General features: G+C 41.3%; 1 protein-coding gene across 1 annotated transcript in view; it reads left to right on the top strand.

Annotated features, from left to right (window-relative positions):
- The window catches only part of Exd2 (exonuclease 3'-5' domain containing 2), a 35,029-nt gene that overhangs the window by 11,992 nt on the left and 2,225 nt on the right, over window positions 1–20,812 (top strand). The window contains exons 2-8 of the mRNA XM_055595506.1: window positions 1–301; window positions 3,713–3,969; window positions 9,826–9,952; window positions 15,246–15,577; window positions 16,675–16,781; window positions 16,989–17,124; window positions 18,415–18,771. The exon at window positions 1–301 is cut by the window's left edge and continues 219 nt beyond it. Coding sequence (XP_055451481.1) covers window positions 1–301; window positions 3,713–3,969; window positions 9,826–9,952; window positions 15,246–15,577; window positions 16,675–16,781; window positions 16,989–17,124; window positions 18,415–18,771 — 1,617 coding nt within the window. The remainder of the gene's footprint in view (window positions 302–3,712; window positions 3,970–9,825; window positions 9,953–15,245; window positions 15,578–16,674; window positions 16,782–16,988; window positions 17,125–18,414; window positions 18,772–20,812) is intronic.

The raw sequence follows: 20,812 nt of genomic DNA, 5'->3' as shown, positions 1-20,812 counted from the left end.
GCAGCAGCAGCAGCAGCAGCAGCAGCAGCAGCAGCAGCAGCAGCAGCAGCAGCAACAGCAGCAGCAACAACAGCAGCAGCAACAACAGCAGCAGCAAGTGCCTGGTAGGAGGGAGTGGTCCCCTCCAGAAGATGACCAGCTTCGCTTTGGTGCCCTGAGAGCACCCAGGGCCTCATGGGAGGAAAGGATACTCCAGGCAGAGGTGGTGACAGTATCCCAGGAGGCAGAGTGGAATCAAATCCAGCCCTTCCTTAGAAGAGAGTTGGAAGATTTTCCAGTACTTGGAATTGACTGTGAATGGGTAAGTTAAAGGCAATAACTGAAGAAGAATCTCATTAGTTTTCCCGATTTGGGTTATGGGTGGTCAAGACTAGAATAAGCTGAAAGGAGAATTATACTTTGTTCTTGACTTGCTTCTGAGTCTACTTTAGCAGATGATGCTGATGTCCTCAGGATAGGGGTAACCTTACATTGCTATTCTGGAGGCAGGAGGGCCTGCATGAGTTTCACTTGTACGGATTATTCTGTGAACTGGAGAAGCTGTTTACTTATTTGTAATAGGAATATAAGGACATCTACCTCCAGTGACTTCTAAGTAGTCAAGCACACAATCCCTATAAAGGCATCAGTACAGTTTTAACTTACAGCAAGTGCTCATCAAATAGCAGCTCATCAAATAGGTGTGGTGGTGAACACATGTAATGTCAGCATCTTGGGATGCCAAGGCAAGAGGATCACAGCAAGTTTGAGGCTATGCTGGTCTATGTTGTGAATTTGAGGCCATCCTGGGTTATAAAGTAAGATCCTGTCTTAAAACAACTGAATGAATAAAACTCATTCAGTAAAAAAAACTCATTCAATAAAAGTCAGTTGTTTTTTTTTAAAGGTTTACTTATTATTTACACAGTATTATGTCTGTATGCACACCTGCACACCAGAAGAGGGCACCAGATTTCATTATTGATGGTTATGAGCCACCATGTGGTTGCTGGGAATTGAACTCAGGACCTCTGGAAGAGCAGCCGGTGCTCTTAGCCATCTCTCCAGCTCCCCTGTTTTAGTTTTGTTTTCACTTTGTTTTTTTGAGACAGGTTCTAGGCTGGTCTTAAACTTGATACATAATTGAGAATAATGAACTCCTACCTTTACCTTCTAAGTACTAGGATCAAAGGTGTTTGCTGTACTACTGGCTTGTTAATACTTTAACAACAACAAAAAACAAACATTATGGGTATGTGTCTGCCCATGTGTGTGTCACCATGTTCTCTATGTGCCGTGCTATGGGTCGGATCCAGAGATTTATACATACTAGGCAAGTGGTCTACCAAGGAGTTAAATCCCTAGCTCTTCACACGTTGTTTTTTTTTTTTTTTTTTTTTTTTTTTTTTAATTTCTTTGAGGATTGTTCTTCCTAGGTTTTTGTTTTTGTGGTATCTGTATTCATGTATATATGTGTACCCTCGTGTGCACAGTGGTATACATATGAAAGTCATGACTGCTATGACTTGGCCTAGCACTCACTGCATTGTAAGACTTGTCTGGAAACTGCAGTAGTCCCCTGTATCAACCTTATGAGTGTTGGGATGACAGTCACACACATTATGTCTAATCCTTATGCCAGATTTTTAGAAATCATTTCTGATACTCATTGATTGCTTATTGATAATAAAATACTCATCATTCTGAAAATCTCTCTCTCTCTTTTTTTTTTTTTTTTGTCTTGTGAAATTATTTCCCGAGTATAGCATTTTAGCTCTGTCATTTTTAAGACTAAACTCCATTGTTTTCTGGTTTCTGTTGTTGATGTTTCAGATAATTGTCACTCTGTTTTATTGATTCTTTGTAGGTAATCTGATTTTTTTTTTTTTTTACAACTCTGAAGATGTGCTAAGAAGAGTCTAGATTCAGCTTGGGATTCAGAAAGCTATCTAGATATGAGGATAATTTTTTTTATCATTTTAAAATTTTCTTTTAAGATATTTGATACTATCTATTTTCTTTTTGTAGTATTGTGTGTGTGCGTGTGTGTGTGTGTGTATAAGAAAGGGAGAGACAGACAGACACACACACACATAGTTTTTCATAGCCCCAGTTGGCTTGGAACTTGCTATGTAGATCAGGCTGTCCTCACACTCTTAGAAATCCACCTGCCTGTACCTCCCAGGTGCTGGGATCAAAGGTATGTTTCACCACATGTGGCACCAGCTTCCTTCTGAGGATATGCAAATCACCCAATTGGTAAAATGGCCTAAAAAGAAATTCTAAGACTTCGGTGAGTAAATCATGGCTGTGCTAAACAGCAAGGTAGAATTTAAGGGCAAAGACTCTTACTTTTTTTTTTTTAGCAGCAATTTTTAATGGTGTTGACTATTTCCTCCTGGTAATCTTGATTGTCTCAAGCATGAAATATTTCTTCTCCGAGTACTTTTAACACTGTGTTTGATAAATCTCAAAGGTATTTATGATATCATTTTTCTCTGTGTGAGAGCTTGCTTGGTCTGTATGTCTCCTCTTCCTGAAAGTTTCTGAATCCCGTAAGCCAAGGACTATGCCATCATAATTCTGTAGACATAATTCTGTGTGAGCCTCATACTCAGGTCAGAGCAGACAGGGTTCCCTATCCTCCCCACTGTGGACATGATTGGCAGAGGACTCCGTGCTTGTGAGTAGCTTGTGAGATGTGTACTGTTGGATGTCTTGTGCTATTAGATATCCACAGGGTCTGCATTCTACCTGTTAGATTCCTGCACATTCCCTTCTTCTACTGTGATGACCACGGATTGCTCCAGACTTAAGTTTCCCTTCAGGAGCAAAATCACTCTCCTTTCGAACTACTGTTGTAGACACTGGGAAGTTTGAATTATAATGTTGGCTTTGCCATTATCCCATCTTTGGTAAGCTGTTTCACTATAGGCTGAAAAGTGACAAGGAGTGTATTGGGTGTTTCATCTGTTTTGTGGATTGCTTTTGCAAACCTTACAAGGGTTCTCTTATGATTTGTATAGAAACAAATTTTGTATGTATGTTCTAGGGATGCTTTCAGCATTTTCTAAAACTTAACCTATGACCCCCAAAAGATTAAACATTGATGTAAGTATATAGATAACATGCACAGTTATTTTCTTCTCACGATATAAAGGTCTTTCCTGATTTTCAGCATTTGTGCTTTGTTTCTTTTTTTGATGAACACTATTTGTGACTCCGTCCCACCAGGATCTATTATACCAACAGAGCTCTTCACTGTTACTTGTTTTGTGTTTTTGAAACAGAGCACCACTCTATAGCTTTGGCTGGCTTGGAGCTCAATATGTAGATCAGGCCGACCTCAGATTCATAGATTACCCCATGTCCTATGCTGGGATTAAAAGCAAAGGCTACCATGCCTGGCCTCGACTTCCTTTTGAAACTTGCTCTTGAGGCAGCACTGATCAGATTTCAGGGCCTATAGTTGGCCCTGTGAAGTTTATTCAGACTGATGCTTTATAAGGCCCTATATCTGTAGAACAGGCTGTCCTTGCATTTAACCTTAAATCCACTCTGCTTCTCCCTTTGGGAAGCTAAGAATGGTTCTTGTATATTGGTGTTTTGTTTTGTTTTGTTTTGTTTTGTTTTGTTTTGTTTTGTGTGTGTGTGTATTTTTTTTGGTTAGAGTTTCCTTATGTGATGCTGCTGTGTAAGGATGTGAACTGTGCTCTGTCTTGCCCTTTTACAGGTAAATCTGGAAGGCAAAGCCAGTCCTTTGTCACTCCTACAGATGGCTTCCCCAAGTGGCTTCTGTGCATTGGTTCGCTTGCCCAGGCTGATTTATGGAGGCAAAACACTACCAAGAACGCTTTTGGACATATTGGCAGATAGCACCATCTTAAAAGTAGGAGTGGGATGCTCAGAAGATGCCAGCAAGCTTCTACAGGATTATGGCCTCATTGTTAGGGGTTTTCTGGATCTCCGCTACCTAGCCATGAAGCAGGGGTATGGTTTGTATGTATGCCAGGATTCCTGTGGGGTAAACATTGTACATGAGCTGTGATTACTGGGGATCAATAATGAAGCATTCAGAATTCATTAGAAACCTAAAGGCTCTGGAAATGCATTTTGAATTTGTGAGGAGAAATACCAATGTCTGAGAAAGTTTGGTTGGCTAAAATTTCTCTTTTTTGGTGAAACTAATTGTTTATAAAAGAGGTTATAAACCAAGTAGCAAAGTTAGAGCTATAGGCTTTTGTTTTCTTTTTAAAATTAAAAATTATTATTATTATTATTATTATTATTATTATTATTATTATTTGGTTTCTCAAGACAAGGTTTCTCTGTGTAGCCCTAGCTGTCCTGAAACTCACTCTATAGATCAAACTCACAGAGATCGCCTTCCTCTGCCTCCCAAGTGCTGGGATCAAATAAACAGTACTGCCTGGCTTGTTTATTTTTTCACATGTGAAGTCTGTTTTAAATTCAGCAGACTACATACAAGAATTTGTACTTGTGGCTTCTCTTCAGAAATTACATGACCTGACCTCAGTACAGAGTTGTAGGCGGCAAAAATGGGCCAGGTTTGGGCTTTCCTTTCTTTCTTTCTTTTTTTTTTTAAAGATTTATTTATTATTTATACAGTATTCTGCATGTACGTATGCCAGCAGGTCAGAAGAGGCCACCAGATCTCACTATAGATGGTTGTGAGCCACCATGTGGTTGCTGGGAATTGAACTCAGGACCTTTGGAAGAACAGTCAGTTAACCTCTTAACCTCTGAGCCATATCTCCAGCCCTGGGCTTTCCTTTCTTAATGTCCATGCTCAATTATTAAAAATAATTTATTTTTATTTTAAGTGCATTGGTATTTTGCCTGCATGTATGTCTGTGTGATGATGTCAGACCCGGGAGTTATCTACAATTGTGAGCTACCATGTGGGTGCTGGGGATTGAATCTCAGTCCTCTGGAAGAGCAGTCAGTGCTCCTAACTGCTGAGCCTTCTCTCCAACCCTGTGTGTATTTAGTTTAATTTTCCAAGTCCTCACCACTCCTATGGTAAACCTAACCTCTGGTCAGCATTTGAGTTTGCAAGACCCTGTCTTAGGCCCAAATAATGGTCCACCTTGTCCTTGATTTAGAGAGAGGGGCTTCCCGTCTTAGCCCTTTCTTCTGTGGAAACTATTTTAACTCATCTTTTTAAAAGTCACACTTAATTCCTCAGGCACATGCACAATACTCATTATTTATTTATTCACTTAAATTTTATTTATTTATTGTTATGTATTTTGAGTGTTTTGCCTGCATCTATGTTTGTTTGTGCCTGTGGAGTCCAGAAGAAGGCATCAGATCCCCTGGAACTGGAGTTACAGAGTGGTGTGAGCCACTATGTGAGAGTTGGGAGCTAAACCTGGGTTCTTCACAAGAGTATCAAATGCTCTTAACTGTTGAACCATCTCCTGAAACTACAGTCCTCATTTACACTGATAAGAACAGGACAGCCTCTCCTGTCTTAAATGACACTGTCACTACAAGGTGGAAGACTGTCATAGTCTCAGAGAAAGCTTAATTGAAATCTGTGCCTGTCTGAACTTTTGAGCAAAAGTGAATTTTTATTTTGGTTTGTTGCTTTGTTCACTTTGTTAGTGAAGTATAATTTTTTTCTTAGTATTATGTGAAAATATTATTATAAAAATTAAAACTGCAAAGTTTGAACTAAAGAAGAAAGCTGCATGCTTTCTTTTTCCTTTTTTTTTTTTTTGTGTGTGTGTGGGGTGGTTTCAAGACAGGGTTTCTCTGTGTATCCTTGGCTGTCCTGGACTCTCTTTATAGACCAGATTGGCCTTGGAACTCACAAAGATCTACCTGCTTCTCCTTCCTGAATGCTGGGATTATAGGCATGTACTACTGTGCCCAGTTTTTATTTTTATTTTTATTTTTTATTTTTTTGAGACAGGGTTTCTGTATATCAGTCCTGGCTGTGATCCACCTGCTTCTGCTTTCTGAGTGCTGGGATTAAAGGCTTGTGCTACCACTGCTGGGGCCAGAAGCTGCATTTTACTAGACCTCTCTGCATTCTTCTGAGTATAGAGGGTGACATGTTGAGTCAGGAGAGACTACATATCTGGATTGTTAATGCTGTTTCTTACCAGCTGTGTGACTTTTGTAAGGTAGTACACCTCACGGTTTCCTCATTTGTGGAGATAATCTTACCTCATAGGGTTGGTGTGGGGTTTAAATGATTAAGCAATAAGAAGAACTGAGGAATACTGTGTGTTATATATATACAGCAATATATGAATTTTTTTGTTTTGGTTTTTTGAGTCAGGGTTTTTCCTACTAAATGAATTTTAATTTAACTGCCATTATAATCATATCATCACTATAGTTTTGACACAATAATAATTTGAGTGATTTTTCCTTCTGAGCTCTTTCTTTGTATTTGGAGACACTTAAATGAATGTATGTAATTTAAAAGTGCATTGAATTCTCTGAGTAAATGCAAAATGGGTGTCAGTTTGGCTAAAGATGGGCTGGGTGTGGTAGTGAACTCCTGTACTACCAACACTCAAGAGGCTGAGGCAGGAGGGTCATGAGTTTGAGGACAGCCTGGGCTAGATCATGAACACCTATCTCAAAAATACCCCCACAAGAATTAGGCTAAACATGGATATTATCATGAAATGATAAGCATATAAGTTACGGATGCAGATGAGAATGAAATCGTAGGTGTGTGTTGAGGTGCATGTGTGCATGTGTGGAGGCCGGAGGTCACTGTGAAGTCTTCCTCAATTGTTCTTCATTTCATTTTGTAGTTGTTGGAAACAGAGTTTCACTAAATAGCTGTGTATAGCTTGGAAGTCACTATGTACACCAGGCTGGCCTTGAACTCAGAGACCTGCTTGCCTGTCTTTGCCTCCCCAGTGCAGGGATTAAAGGTGTGTACTACCATCCCACCCCACTTTATTGTTGAAACTGAGTCTCATTGAATCTGGAGCTCACAGATTTGACTGTCCTGGCTGGCCATCAAGCCTTCTGTCTCCTCCTCAAAGTGCTGGGATGACAGGCGTGTTCTGCCACACCTGCCCTTTTTGTTTGTTTTTATTTTTGTTTTTTGAGACAGGGTTGATCTGTATAACTTCTCTGACTGTCCTGGAACTTACTCTGTAGACCACGCTGGCCTCAAACTCACAGCAGTCCACCTGCTTCTGCCTCCTGAGTGCTGGGATCAAAGGAGTGTGCCACCATACCTGGCCTTTTTAAGTGGGTTCTGAGAGATCAAACTCAGGTCCTTATGCTTGCACAGAAAGTACTTTACCGATTGAGTTATTCCTTTTGATCAAGAATGAAACTTTTATCAGACCTTTAATTTTATTTGTCTTTTTTTTTTTTTTAATGTTTTTGGTACTGAGAATTGAGCTTTAGCACTTGAATAAATTAGGCAAGTGCTAAAACATTGGACTGTATTTCTAGCCCAAGAACCTTCATTTTAAATGGAATAATTTTATTGCTGGAGATTGGACCTTTGTGCATACTATGTATATGCTTCATCACTGAGCTACACTCCAGCCTCCACTTTAGTGGTATTTAGTAAAATTAAAGAAAGTTTAGTATCTCCCCAGTATCCTTAATTTCCATGCATTTAACCAAGACCTATTTATTGTATTCCGGTGTGCCTGGGCTTTTGTGTGTGTTTTATGTGTCCCTGCCGATGAGATGTAACTGCTGACTGCTTGTTTGGCGAGGGAAGGCTTCCTGTTCTTCCTCACCGCAGTAGTTTTGGATCCTGCAGTCCCCGAGGGTGCTGTGTTGCAACAATGACAGAAGCCTCCGCCCGCCTGTGTGCTGCTCTGTGACTTCCAGATGTTCCTTCTGGACCATTGTCATGCATTGTCTGCTTTTATGGACTGGCTTTTCTTGTTATTATTTTGGTACCAGGGATTGAATCCAGGGCCTTGTGCATGCTAGGCAGGTACTGTATCACTTAGTGTTTTTTTGTTTTGTTTGTTTATATTGTTTTTTTCAGTAGTACTGGGGATTGATCCCAGGGCTTTATGCTGGGCAAGTACTATACTGACTAAGCCTTACTACTTTTTACCTTTTTAAAAAGTCTGTGTCATTAGTACTCTTTTTTTTTTTTTTTTTTTTTTTTTTTTTTTTTTTTTTTTTTTTTTTTGACAGGGTCTTACTATGTGCCTTTGCTAGCATGGAGCTTGTATAGACCAGCCTGGCCTCAAACTCACAGTTATCCTCCTGCCTCTGCCTTCCACATGTTAGGATTAAAAGTTTGTATGCCCAGCTTCCCCCCCTTTAAGACAGGGTCTCATGGCTTGGGAAGATGGCTCAGTGGGTTAAAGTGCTTGTCATGAAAGTAAGAAGACCTAAGTTTGAATCCCCAGAACCCATATAAAGCCAAGTGAGGTAGTGCATATCTGTAATCCCGGAACTCCTGCCTGCTGTGAGAGGTGGAGACAGGAGAATCTCATGAAGCTCCCTGCCCGGCCAGCCTGGCAAATCAGTCATGAACAGAAGAGAGACCCTGTCTCACACCTTGTCCTAGAAGACAAGGACGATTATTCAAGGTTGCCCACTGACCTCCAAATGCATGCTGTGGCATGTGTGTACCTACACTCACATGAATGTGCACACACAGGTACGTAACACACACACACACACACACACACACACGTTCAAAGATGGAAACATTTTAAACGAATTAACAAATAAGGTCTGACATAACCCTGCAGGTCTGGAACTCCATGTAGCTGAGGATGATCTTGAACTCCAACTCTTCCCAAGCCCCGGAATGACAAGCATGTACCACCACACTGGCTCTTAATGTTTTCATTCTATTTACTTAAAATGTTCTTGATGTATGTGTGTGTGAGAGTGTGTGTGCTCCAAGAGACACATGGGGAGGTCAAAGGACAGCTTGCTCCTAACTTGTCTGTTATTTCCTTATGTATGTGGATGGGGATTAAACTCAGTGGGAGGTGCCCATACCCTGTGTCATCTCCGGAGCCCGCTGATGTTTCCCGAATTCCACATACATCTCTTGGTTAGTCTGTAATCTCTGAAGATCAAGAACAGGATCCTTTTTGTTACCCCCCGGCAATTTTAAAAAATATTGATGTTTATTTCTGTGTACTGGTGTTTTCCCTGCATCTGTGCAAGTGCTCACAAGTGTGCAGTGACTGAGGAGGTGAGAGAGGGCATCGGACACCCTCAAACTGGAGGTACAGATGGTTGTGAGCTGCCACTTGGGTGCTGGAAATCAAATCTGAGTTCCCTGCAAGACCAGCATGTGCTCTTAACCTCTGAGCCATCTCTCTAGCCCCCTGCAGCAATTTTAATCAGGAAGTTTTAAACAACAGAAATAATTACTGGCTTTTTTACTCTTACCTCCCTGATAAAAATAGCCTTGTCATTTTTTTCATGTATAAAATCATAAAGCATGAGCACCATTGAAGGATAGTTTGTCTGTTTACAAATCTTTTTGCTACAAGTAGTGCTACAAAGAATATCCACTTAAGTATCTTTGTTCTTTGGATAAACTCCCAGAAAAGGAATTGCTAGATCAGAGAATTTTTGTATTTTAGTTTTTGATAGTTATTATTAAACTGTTTTTTATAACAATCACAAAGATGTCCAGTCTATGCATTTTACATGAGCCTAATTGATTTTATGCTCCATTAATACTAGATGTACTTGTTTTAAAAAAAAAAATGGCAGTCTGGCAGCGAATCACCATTTGCTTTGATTTCTTGTGCTTATTTGTTCTATGTTTATTGGTCATTTAAATTTTTTCCTAGTCATGCCATTTGCTCACTTTTGATACTTGGTTTTATTTCTTTCTTGTAGAAACAATATACTTTGTAATGGGCTTAGCCTGAAATCACTTGCTGAGACTATTCTGAACTTTCCACTTGACAAGTCCCTTCTACTTCGCTGCAGCAACTGGGATGCTGAGAATCTTACTGAAGACCAGGTACCTGTGATCAGAGTAGTTGGTTCTAGTTGTCAGTGTGAGCATTGGGCAGAGAGGCCTTAAAGGAGACTTCCTGTCAGGGGATGCTCAAGACAGTAATGTTCATGCTGCTTAAATGAAATATTAGAGTCTCTATTTTAGTTCGGAATATGCTGGCACTTCAGAAATGTTTTTTTTTCCCCAGAAATACAAATGCACAAACATTTTTAAAATGCTATAAATCTCACCATAAGAAACAGTAAGCAGCTCTCTACCTTTGCCACCCCATTCCTTCTTTTGCTCTTCCCTCTCAGAGGTGACCACTTCAATTTCTTTCTGGTAATTACCATTATAATTCTAGAGTACATGCATATGTCATTCTTTCTTATTTGTGCTTAGTATGTTTTGACTTCTTGAATAGAAGTTATGGCTTAGGGCTCTTCCAGCTCCTGGGTCCCAAACAAGCATTGTTCCCTACCCCATTTCCTCAGTATAAATAGATATACCATTTTCATCAGGAACAATACTTTGTTTTCCCGGAATATATGATTTGTATTTTTGTTTTCTTAGTTTTCTGCACACTATTAATTTAACCCCAGCCCGTTTAGCAGAATTGTGGCTCTATTGGCTGTTTCAGATGTATTGAGTAACTGTCCTTCTGTCCTTGCAACCTTCTGTTGTTCCCTGGCCCTCTGTTGTCCCTCCCTGTTGTTCTCCTTCAGCTTTCTGTTTTGTCCCCTTGGCCCTCCGTTGTCCTTCTGTGGTCCTCTGCTGTCTTCCTGTGGCCCTCTGCTGCCCATTTTGCTCAGGAATGTTGGGTCTCCAGACCTGCTGTCCACTGAAATCTGAAATTTGCTTCTTTTATCCATCTGTTCCTTCCACCTCTCTTCTACAGTTGATCCTTTGGTTTTTGTCCTTTTGTTACCCTGCAAGTCTGAAAGGATAAGCGGCCAGGTGAGGTGCACCTGTAATCCCGACACTCGGGAGACAGAGGCAGGTGGATCTCTGTAAGTTCGAGGCCAACATGGTCTACAGAGTAAGTCTAGGACAGCTAAAGCTACACAGAGAAACCCTGTCTCAAAATAAACAAACAAACCAAAAAGGATAAATGATTTCCCTCTCTTAGCCAGTGGTTTGGCTATTAGCAGTTTAGGGCAAAAGCCATTTTCTTTCAGAACTTGTGTTCCAGCTTCTAACATTTGAGTGTGCGACTCTTCTTTCTCAAAGTTCTCTTTCCTTCCTTATTTGAAATCCATGGAGGTAAACATGAGTAGAGGTCACGTTTACTCACAGTGGTAGGGGATTTAGTGGACTGAACCCTCTCTGTCTGGATGTTCTTGTCTTCGAGTTCAGGAAGGAATCCTTAGATCATTTTCTTTGAAAATTTCCTACTCTCCTTTTTTTTTTTTTTTTTTTTTGTTTTGTTTTGTTTTTAGAACTTATTCTTTTTGGAGTATTGGATCCCCCAAATTGATACTCTAATTTTTTTTTTTTTGAGACAATGTCATGTTTTCTTGTCTTTGTCTGCTGTCGTGGTGTGGGATGCTGGGAGTACAGATGCATGCTGCTGTATCTGGCTTTTGCACAGGTCTGGCTGTAACTCAGGTAGTCAGGCTGTACAGGTCTGGCTGTAACTCAGGTAGTCAGGCTGTACAGCAGCAGCACTCTCACCTCCAGCTGTGTCCAGCCTGAGCACACACTGTTGAAACAGCCTGGACTTCTGCTTAAGGGATTCAGCATCTTCACATAGAGCAGGAAGGATTTCTGATTTCTTTCCATTCCCTCGCATTACTTCTTTTCCTCAGATTCCTTCTCATAAATACTTGTTTTGGTCCTTGGCTTTCATGTTAGAGATTTTCCAGATGTTTAGAACCTTGATTGTCCATTCATATTTAAGGAGACACTAGGGTTAACGGTGTAGCTTTCATGTCATGCTCAGGGCCTGGACTCGGTTTCCAGTATCACACACACACACACACACACACACACACACGGACAAAGACAAACAAATGAAAAAAGAGACATAAAAGATGATAAGAAAAGCCAGGTGTGGTGGCATATGCTTTTAATTCCAGCAGAGGCCAGCCTGGTCTACAGGGCTAGTTCGAAGACAGCAAGAGCTACACAGAGAAACCCTGTCTTGAAAAATAAAACAAAACAAAAAAGAATCTGATAAGATCTATCAGCTGATGAGTAAATAAAATGTAGTACAGGTACACAATGGCATATTATTCAACAGATAAAAAGGACACGTGCTATAAACTTGTGATTTCTTGCCTTGGCCTCCCAAGTGCTGGCATTTCAGACATGTTCCAGTTTTCCAGCTTTAACATGGATGAAAATTGATAGGATCATGTCACATGAAGTTGGACATGGTGACTCACAGCTATAACTGTTGGAAATTTTTTCCTGTCTGGTTCTTATCTTCAGACCAAGAAGGTTGAGTACATAGATAATTAGGAGTGAGCAAAAAATAGAGGATGTATTTAATGAAAGGCAAAGAAGCTCTTGGTAGCCATGGGATAGGGTGTACAGAAAGAGGGTTGCCTTTCTAAACAGAGAACAAAGAAGGTAATTCCAGTTGCTTGTAAATTGGGAGAAAAGGTAAGGAGCAACTAGGAAGAATTCTCTGAGGATGAAGACCTGACTTTCTGTGTCAGAAAGTAGTCAAGAAAGAAGACCAGGCTGGCTTCTAGTTCACAGAGATCCACCTGCCTCTGCCTCTGAAGTTCTGGAATTAAAGGTGTGCACCACCACTGCCAGGGGAGAGTTAATAATTAGAGCCAGCAAGGTGACTCAGTACTTGCCACTAAGCCTGAAAGCCTTATTTGAATCCCTAGGATCCACTTGATGAAGGAGAGAATTGATTCCAGCAAGTTGTCCTCCAACCCTACATACACACTGACACATGCAGCCATACATACACACAAATAAACAAATGGAACTAAATATTTAACAGTGCTGTTTTTTTCTAATTACAAGCATAATGGTTAAGATTTCAGAGAAGTCTTAGTGGGCTGGAGAGATGGCTGAGTGACTAAGAACACTGCTGCTCTTGCAGAGGGCCCAGATTCCATTCCTGACTCTAAATATGGTGACTTACAACCACCCCTAACTATCCCAGGAGAGCTACTGCTTTCTTCGAACCTCCATGGGCACCTGCCACACATATATACATTTGGGCAAATACTTATACACACAAAATAAAAATAAATAAATCTTGAAAAAGAATTTTAGGGAATAGTATTTGCACCTGATTTTATAAAAAAAAAAATAGTAGATTGAATCAAACAGTGTTGGTGTATATCTTTAATGCCAGCACTCAGGAGGCACAAGTAGGCGAATCTCTGAGTTTGAAGCTAGCCTGGTCTATAGAGCAAGTTCCAGGACAGCCAGGACTACATAGAGAAACCCTGTTTTGGAAAAACAAAAACAAGCAAACAAACAAAAAGTGGGTTGAATACAAAGCAGGTATGGCAGGGCTTTGGGGGCTGGTGGGCTCCATTGTCAGTAGCTGTGGTTGGTCGGATGTCAGCAATCATGCATCTATTCTCTCTGGCTGCTTGATTTTTCCAGAAATGAACCCTTTAGTCTTTTACCCCGGAGGAGTAACTCCCACTGTCCATACACTGGGGGGTTGGGTGTTGGGGAGGATACTGTGATCTTACCATTGACTGTACAGATTGTCCTGTATTCCTTCCTTTTGTTCAGGAGACATTCTGTATTTACCTTAGATTGTACTTTGTATAGCTGTATGTAGGCCTTCTGTTTTTGCCATTATGTGATTTAAGTTTGTTTGTTTTTTTACAAAGATTTATTTATTTTTTTTTAATTTTATGTGCACTGGTATTTTGCCTGCATGTATGTCCATGTGAAGGTGCCAAATCCCCTGGAATTAGATTTACAGACAGTTGTGAGCTGCCATTTGGGTGCTGGAAATTGAACCTAGGTTCTCGGAGAAAGTGGCCAGTGCTCTTAACCACTGACCCATCTTTTCACCCCTGTGATTTAAAATCTTACTATTTTAAGGCAGGAAGAGGTAGTTTCTTGGCCCTGTTGTGCAGACAAGTTAGTTGACAAGTGTTTAAAAGTGGTTTCCTTCTGGTCATTTTCACCTCTTCACTGATCTTTCACAGATAACTTCTGCCTTCATTCCTCCATGCCTTCTTGGTCTCTGTGGCTCAAACCAATGTGGTTTTGGCTCTTTGGACTACCACCATCTCTAATTCTAGGTCTTAACCTTCTGTTGTCTTCAAGTCAGTTACTGCTTCATCCTTTCAAAATGTTAGGAAAAATTTAGCAAAATTAATTTGTGTTTAAGATTAATATGATCCTATGGTAAAATTCCAGGTATTGAATTATCTGAGTTTGTTTTCCACAGCAATTACTGTTTTGTTGTGACCCTGAGTAAGTTACTTCTTTGTGCTTTGAAAACACTTTATTTTTAAGACAGGATGTAGTCCTAGTTGATGTGGAAATGTATGTAGACCAGGCTAGCCTTGAACTCACAGAGATCTGCCTGCCTCTCCTGGGATTAAAGGTATGTACCACCAACTTGGTAATTTTTTATTTCTTTTTGGTGATGATAGTGAATGAAAAATGGCTTTATTAATCTTAATAAAGCCACATGCAGCGGTACACACCTTTAATCCCAGCACTCTGGGAGCTAGAGGCATGCGGATCTCTGTGAGTTCGAGGCCAGCCTGGCCTACCAAGTAAGTCCGGAGAGCCAAGGCTACACAGAGAAACCCTGTCTCAACCCCCATCCCCCATTCCCCCCAAAAAAGAAAAATGTCAGCATGCTCAGTTTTTTTTACATGGTTTCTGGGGATCAAACTCATGTGTTTATGCTTGCCAGGCAAGCACTTTACCAAGTAAATTATATGTCCAACTACCATAATAGACTTTTATGTTTGGTTTTGTATTAGACATACAGCCTCACATTGAGCTCACGCTGGCCTTAAGCTCGAGGCTGTCCTCTTGACTCAGTTTCCCAAGTGCTGGGATTAAAGGCAAAATACCTTTGAGAGAGAGAGTGGGGGTGTTTGATTCCAGGGTTTTGTTTGTTTGTTTGTTTGTTTGTTTGTTTTTTCAAAACAGGGTTTCTCTGTGTAGCTTGGCTGTGCTGGAATTCACTCTGTAGACTAGGTTGGCCTTGAGGTCTCAGAGATCCACCTGCCTCTGCCTTCCAAGTGCTGGGATAAAGGTGTGTGCCACCACTGCCTGGCAGAACCCAGGGTTTTGTAATTGACTGTGAGGGTACTCTCACTGGCTTGTCCTCCATATCCCACTGACTTCTGACTTTTTTCTTCAGGTAACTTATGCTGCCAGGGATGCGCAGATTTCAGTGGCTCTCTTTCTCCATCTTCTTGGATACCCTTTCTATAGAAATCCGTATGAGGAGGAAAACAATGACCAAATCAGCTGGCGAAAAGTCTTGGAGAAATGCAGGGATATGGTAGACATCCCATTCCGAAGCAAAGGACTTGGCCGGTTGGGTGAAGAGGTTAATGGGGAAGCACTGGAATCTCAGCAGAAGCCAAGGCCTAGGAAGGCTAAGATTGATGGAATGGTGCCAGGCAGCAGCCAAGGGAGAGACCCCAGGAAACATAAGAGAAAGCCCCTGGGGGTGGGCTATTCTGCCAGGTAACCCATATGTTTCCTGATGATGACGAGTCAGGGCTCACCTTTACCCTAGTCAGGCTGCAGGCACTCTCCAGTGTTAATGTAATTCTCCGTGCTTTTAGTGACATTTGGGCTATACTTTCTTTGTGTAGTTTTCTTCTTTTCCCCTTTTTTTACTTTTCTATTTATCAATTGGAAAAGAAATGAAGTGAACTTACTCTAGCTTTGGCACTGACCCTGGTGCAGCCTTAGGTTTTTTAACTACCTATAAAAGAAATATAGGGCCATCAAGATGGCTCACCATGTATAGGCATTTGCTGCCAAACCTAATGACCTGGGTTCAGTCTTCAGAACCCACATGGCAGAAAGAGAGAACTGACTCCCAAAATTGTCCTCTGATCTCCACATGGACAACATGTGTGCCTCTCCCCCAGAATAAACAAATTAGTGATAATAAAATGTTTTAAGGGGATAGTTTTTGTCCCTTATTTGAGACGGCTATGAACATCAATAACACGAAGCCCTCATACCAGGAGAAATGCACCTTCGGGTTTCATGTCCATTTAGATTCTAGCCTCACGCCAACTCTCTTGTGTAACTATTGAGACTCTCCCGTGTGACTGACACCACTTGAGGAGGATGAGTAGTAAGTGCTTTGAGTGCAAGTATGATCCCTGGAGCATGGCACCTTTAGGAATTAGATGATTAAGTGAAAGGAAGCATTGCCTATGAGCCAGAAATCAACCCACATGGCCCCATTACCTTATTTGAACTGTTGCTGTTTTAATTTACTGTTTAATTCAGTGATTTGGCAGTTTATTAGTACTCTGTTCCTGTTTTCATTCACAGTGGAGCTCTGAACACCACACAACTCTTTTCCCACTATCTCAGTCCATAGAGGCATCAAGAATTCATTCATAGCTCCACTTCCTAGCCAAGCAGACTGAGGATCAAATGATGGTTGTTTTTTTTTTGTTGTTGTTGTTGTTTTGTTTTTTCTATATGTAGTGTGTTTGATTCTGGTGTTGAGAATAGCTTGAATCTCTCAGAAGAGAGTGTGGGAAGGTCTTGGGTGGCTTGACCAACAGCTTTCAGTATGAGATTTCTTTTCCCTGCAGAAAATCACCTCTTTATGATAACTGCTTTCTCCAAGCTCCTGATGGACAGCCCTTGTGCACCTGTGACCGGAGGAAAGCTCAGTGGTACTTGGACAAAGGCATTGGAGGTAAGAGAGTCATCTGCCATCTTTATTTACAAATAGGGTCTTGTTGTGAGTAGGGTGTGGAGGAGGGTACTGGAGGAAGGCAAAGAGACCTTGAGATATGTGGGACCAGGTAGTCATAATGGGGTTCTCTGCTGCACACAACAAGCAATAGTTACAGGTAGCAGAGGTGGGAGCAGCCCAGCACTGATATGTTTTCTCTTTCCTAAGAGCTGGTGAGTAAAGAACCTTTTGTGGTCAGGCTACAGTTTGAACCTGCAGGAAGACCAGAATCTCCAGGAGATTATTACTTGATGGTTAAAGAGAACCTATGTGTTGTCTGTGGCAAGACAGATACCTACATCCGGTGAGTATAGTGCTCACTAAGTAATCTACCCCCTGTGACAGTTGTCTCTGTAGTCATATGTTGAGCCCTCAAATGCCTGTGTGTTTCCCCACATGGCAGAGAGATTTAGCTAGCTCTACAAGCACCACAGTTTTCCTAACAGCTTCAGCATGCTGCCTGCCATCTCTGGTGGCTTGAGTCCTGTTAAAACTAGATCCCTGTATCCCACACTGAAGCTGTCACGCTTTCTGAGCCTTAGTGTTCGTTAGAATTTCCTGGGGCCATACTTCACGTTAGGGCTCCTACAGGGAACATAGGGCTGGCCACTGGCCTTCAGTACCTATACTTGGCCTTCTCCGTAGTAATTCTCTCTCCTCCTTCTCTGCCAGCTTCCCTCCCTACCTGCTTCCCCATTCCCTCTCTTCCTTCCACCATTTCTGGTGTGTTTTATTTATTTTTTAATTTTTGATGGTAGTGTTATCTTCTTGTAGTCTTAATTTTTTTCAGACATCACTTTTCTCATTTTTTGACAGAATATTTCCTTCTTCTTTTACTTTGTTTATGTATTTTTTAAAGTCACCATTTCTCTTTGTAGCCCTGGCTGTCCTGGAACTCTGTAGACTAGGCTGGCCTGAACTCAGAGATCTACTTGGCTCTGCCTCCCAAGTGCTGAGATTAAAGGCATGCACCATCACTGCCCAGCTGAGACAGAATTTTGTTACATAGCCTTAAATGTGGATAACCTCCTGACTTAGCCTTCCAAGTGCTAGAATTATAGTCATGTGCCACCATGCCTCTCTTCACTGATTCACTTTCCTGCTTTCTTTCTTTGCAAAGTGGAACAACTGTTGCCACTGAGAATTTTTCCTGAGAACTTAGTTGTACTTAGAAAACGATGACAGACTTTGGTGAGCCACTAAGTAATGTCAGAGTAAGGGAGTCTGCAGATAAAGGAAATCGGTTTGCTCAGCCCACTGGACTTCTTTGAGAGTTATTGTGTGGTATCGAACACCATTATAATGTCATTTAATTTCTCTGAGACTCTTCTTTCTAGGAGCGTGCTGACAGCAGGTAGTCTGTACTTACTTCAAGGAGAAAGGACCCTAAAAAGCACAGGTAGTTAAGGCAGGCAGCTGGACCTTTTAGTGGCATAGATAGTATTGCCTTCATGTACCCCCTATTGAGTGGTCCTGCCCAAGCCTTCCAAGTCATGTTTAGGCCCAGGTTAGTCTCAGGATCTTACCTGCTAGCTCCATATGTGCTCTGTATCATAAGCTGATGAGCATTGCTTTTGCGGTGGGCTCATTCCAGGAAAAATATCATTCCACATGAGTACCGCAAGCATTTCCCCATTGAGATGAAGGACCACAACTCCCACGATGTGCTGTTGCTCTGCACCTCCTGCCATGCCATCTCTAACTACTATGACAACCATCTGAAGCAACAGCTGGCCAAGGAGTTCCAGGCTCCCATTGGCTCAGAGGAGGGCTTGCGCCTGCTGGAAGATCTAGAGCGCAGGCAGGTGCGTTCTGGAGCCAGAGCACTGCTCAACGCCGAGAGCCTGCCTGCCCATCGGAAAGAAGAGCTGCTGCGTGCACTCAGGGAGTTTTATAACACCGATATTGTTACAGAGGAGATGCTTCAAAAGGCTGCCAGCCTGGAGACCAGGTATGACCTACTGTTCTGTTCAGGGGCATGCTTTGTGAAAATGCTTGTCACAGTAACAGTGCTTAGCCACATGCTTATTAATCCAATGTCTGTCTAAGATTCTGTGAGGTAGAATCAAACAATCTGAGAATTTCCTTTTCATAAGCGATGGTGAGGTGGTTCAGCAGGTCAAAGCACTTGCTGCCAAGCCTGACAACTTTATTTCGATCCCTTGGACCTGCATGGTAGAGCAAGAGAACCAATTCCCAAAAGTTGTCCTCTGACCTCCACACATGTGCCATGGCATGCTTGCACACACACACAAACAAAACAAAACAGATAAAATTGTGATTTTTCTAAAAGAGAGATTTGCCAATTGTTAGGTATATGTTGACTCTATAAGCTCATATGTCTAATGAAGTGAAGTTGGGGCTAGTGCAAGTCAGCATGTAAGATGAAAATGATAGCCAATTAATACCTTGAAATCCCTGAATTGCCACAAAGTAGAGTATATGTGGCTTTGTGTCTCTCATCTCATACCTAGATTTGTTAGTCTTTTGACCAGTGCATTCATTCATGTTTCTTGTCTCACTGTACCTAATATTTGAACGCACTAAATAGAATTTTGAGCAAACTGCTCTCCTATTTAATTTTTTTTCTCTTTTCCCCTCCTTCTCTATGAGTACATAGTTGAATTCATATGACATAACTCAGTGATCCTAGACATGATCCCGACCTGGATGGGCACAAAGCTCCAACAATAAGGATTGTGGGTTACTATGCAGCTGTCAGTTTTCTATAGGATTAGAGGTCCATAAAACTAATGAGGCTGAATGCCAATGGTGTTTTGTTATCAATAATAAAAAACATAAAAGTTTATAGCAGTAAATATTTATTTCTTTATTTAAAAGTGCTTATTTCACTCATACCACTGATCTACTACAGCTCAGAGACACTGAAAATATTTATACTGAACAAATACTTCCAGAGACCCTGAAGCCTACAGCACTAAGCTAGTAGGCTACATGAATTGCCTTTTTATTTCTTATAGCAACTTAATGACTTTTTACTTCTATCTTATGTTTTTTAGTGTTAAAAATATTTTTGAATTTTATCTTTTAACTATTCTGTGTAGTTATAGAATAAATGTTATTTTCTAAGGTCTTGTTTTGTTTTTTTGGCTTTTCAAGACAGGGTTTCTCTGTGTAGCCTTGGATGTCCTTGACTCACTTTGTAGACCAGGCTGGCCTTGAACTCACAGAGAGCCCCCTGTCTCTGCCTCCCAGAGTGCTAGAATTATAGGTGTGTACCACTGCACCCAGCTATTTTATAAGTTTTACTACTGTGAGGTTAAAGTTAATTTATCAAGGTCACATTACATTAGTGAGTCTGGCCTTTGACTAATTCCCAAATAAAATTTATTTTCACTTATTATTAGTATGTATGCCCATGAATGCTTGTGTCTGGGTATACATGGATACTACAGAATGTGTGGGGGTCAAAGAACATCTTTTGGAAACTGGTTCTTTCTTTCATCATGGACCAGGGAGCTGCCTCAGGCTGTCCGGCTTGTGCAGCTGCTTGTACCTGTGAGCCATCTCGCTGAGCGCCAGGTGAATTTCTTAGAACAGTCAGACCTCTCTACTTCAAACATAGGCCTTTCTTTTTCAGTTTATTAGTTTGTCTGTTTGTTTGAGGCAGGGTTTCTCAGTGTAACCCTGACCACCCTGGAACTCATTCTGTAGACCAGGCTGGCCTCCAACTCAGAGTTCCGCTTGCCTCTGCCATCTGAGTGTTGGAATTAAAGGCGTATGCCACCATGCCCAGCTAACCATAGAATTTTCTAATAAATGAGTTGTTGAGTTAGGTGATATCTTGAGACTGAGAACAGGCTTCTTGGAGACAGATTGAAAATGCAGTGGGGCTGGGCATGGTGGCACTTGGAAAGCAGAGGCAGGTGAATTTGTGGGAGTTCAAGGTCAGCCTGTCTCAAAAAAAAAAAACAATGGAGAGGAAGGAAGGAAGGAAGGAAGGAAGGAAGGAAGGAAGGAAGGAAGGAAGG

This window comes from Psammomys obesus, unplaced genomic scaffold, assembly GCF_907164565.1.
Source record: "Psammomys obesus unplaced genomic scaffold, mPsaObe1.curated_primary_1811, whole genome shotgun sequence".
Classification (NCBI taxonomy): Eukaryota; Metazoa; Chordata; class Mammalia; order Rodentia; family Muridae; genus Psammomys; species Psammomys obesus.
Note: the sequence above shows the minus strand (reverse complement) of the source record. Positions and strands in the feature narration are given on the sequence as shown.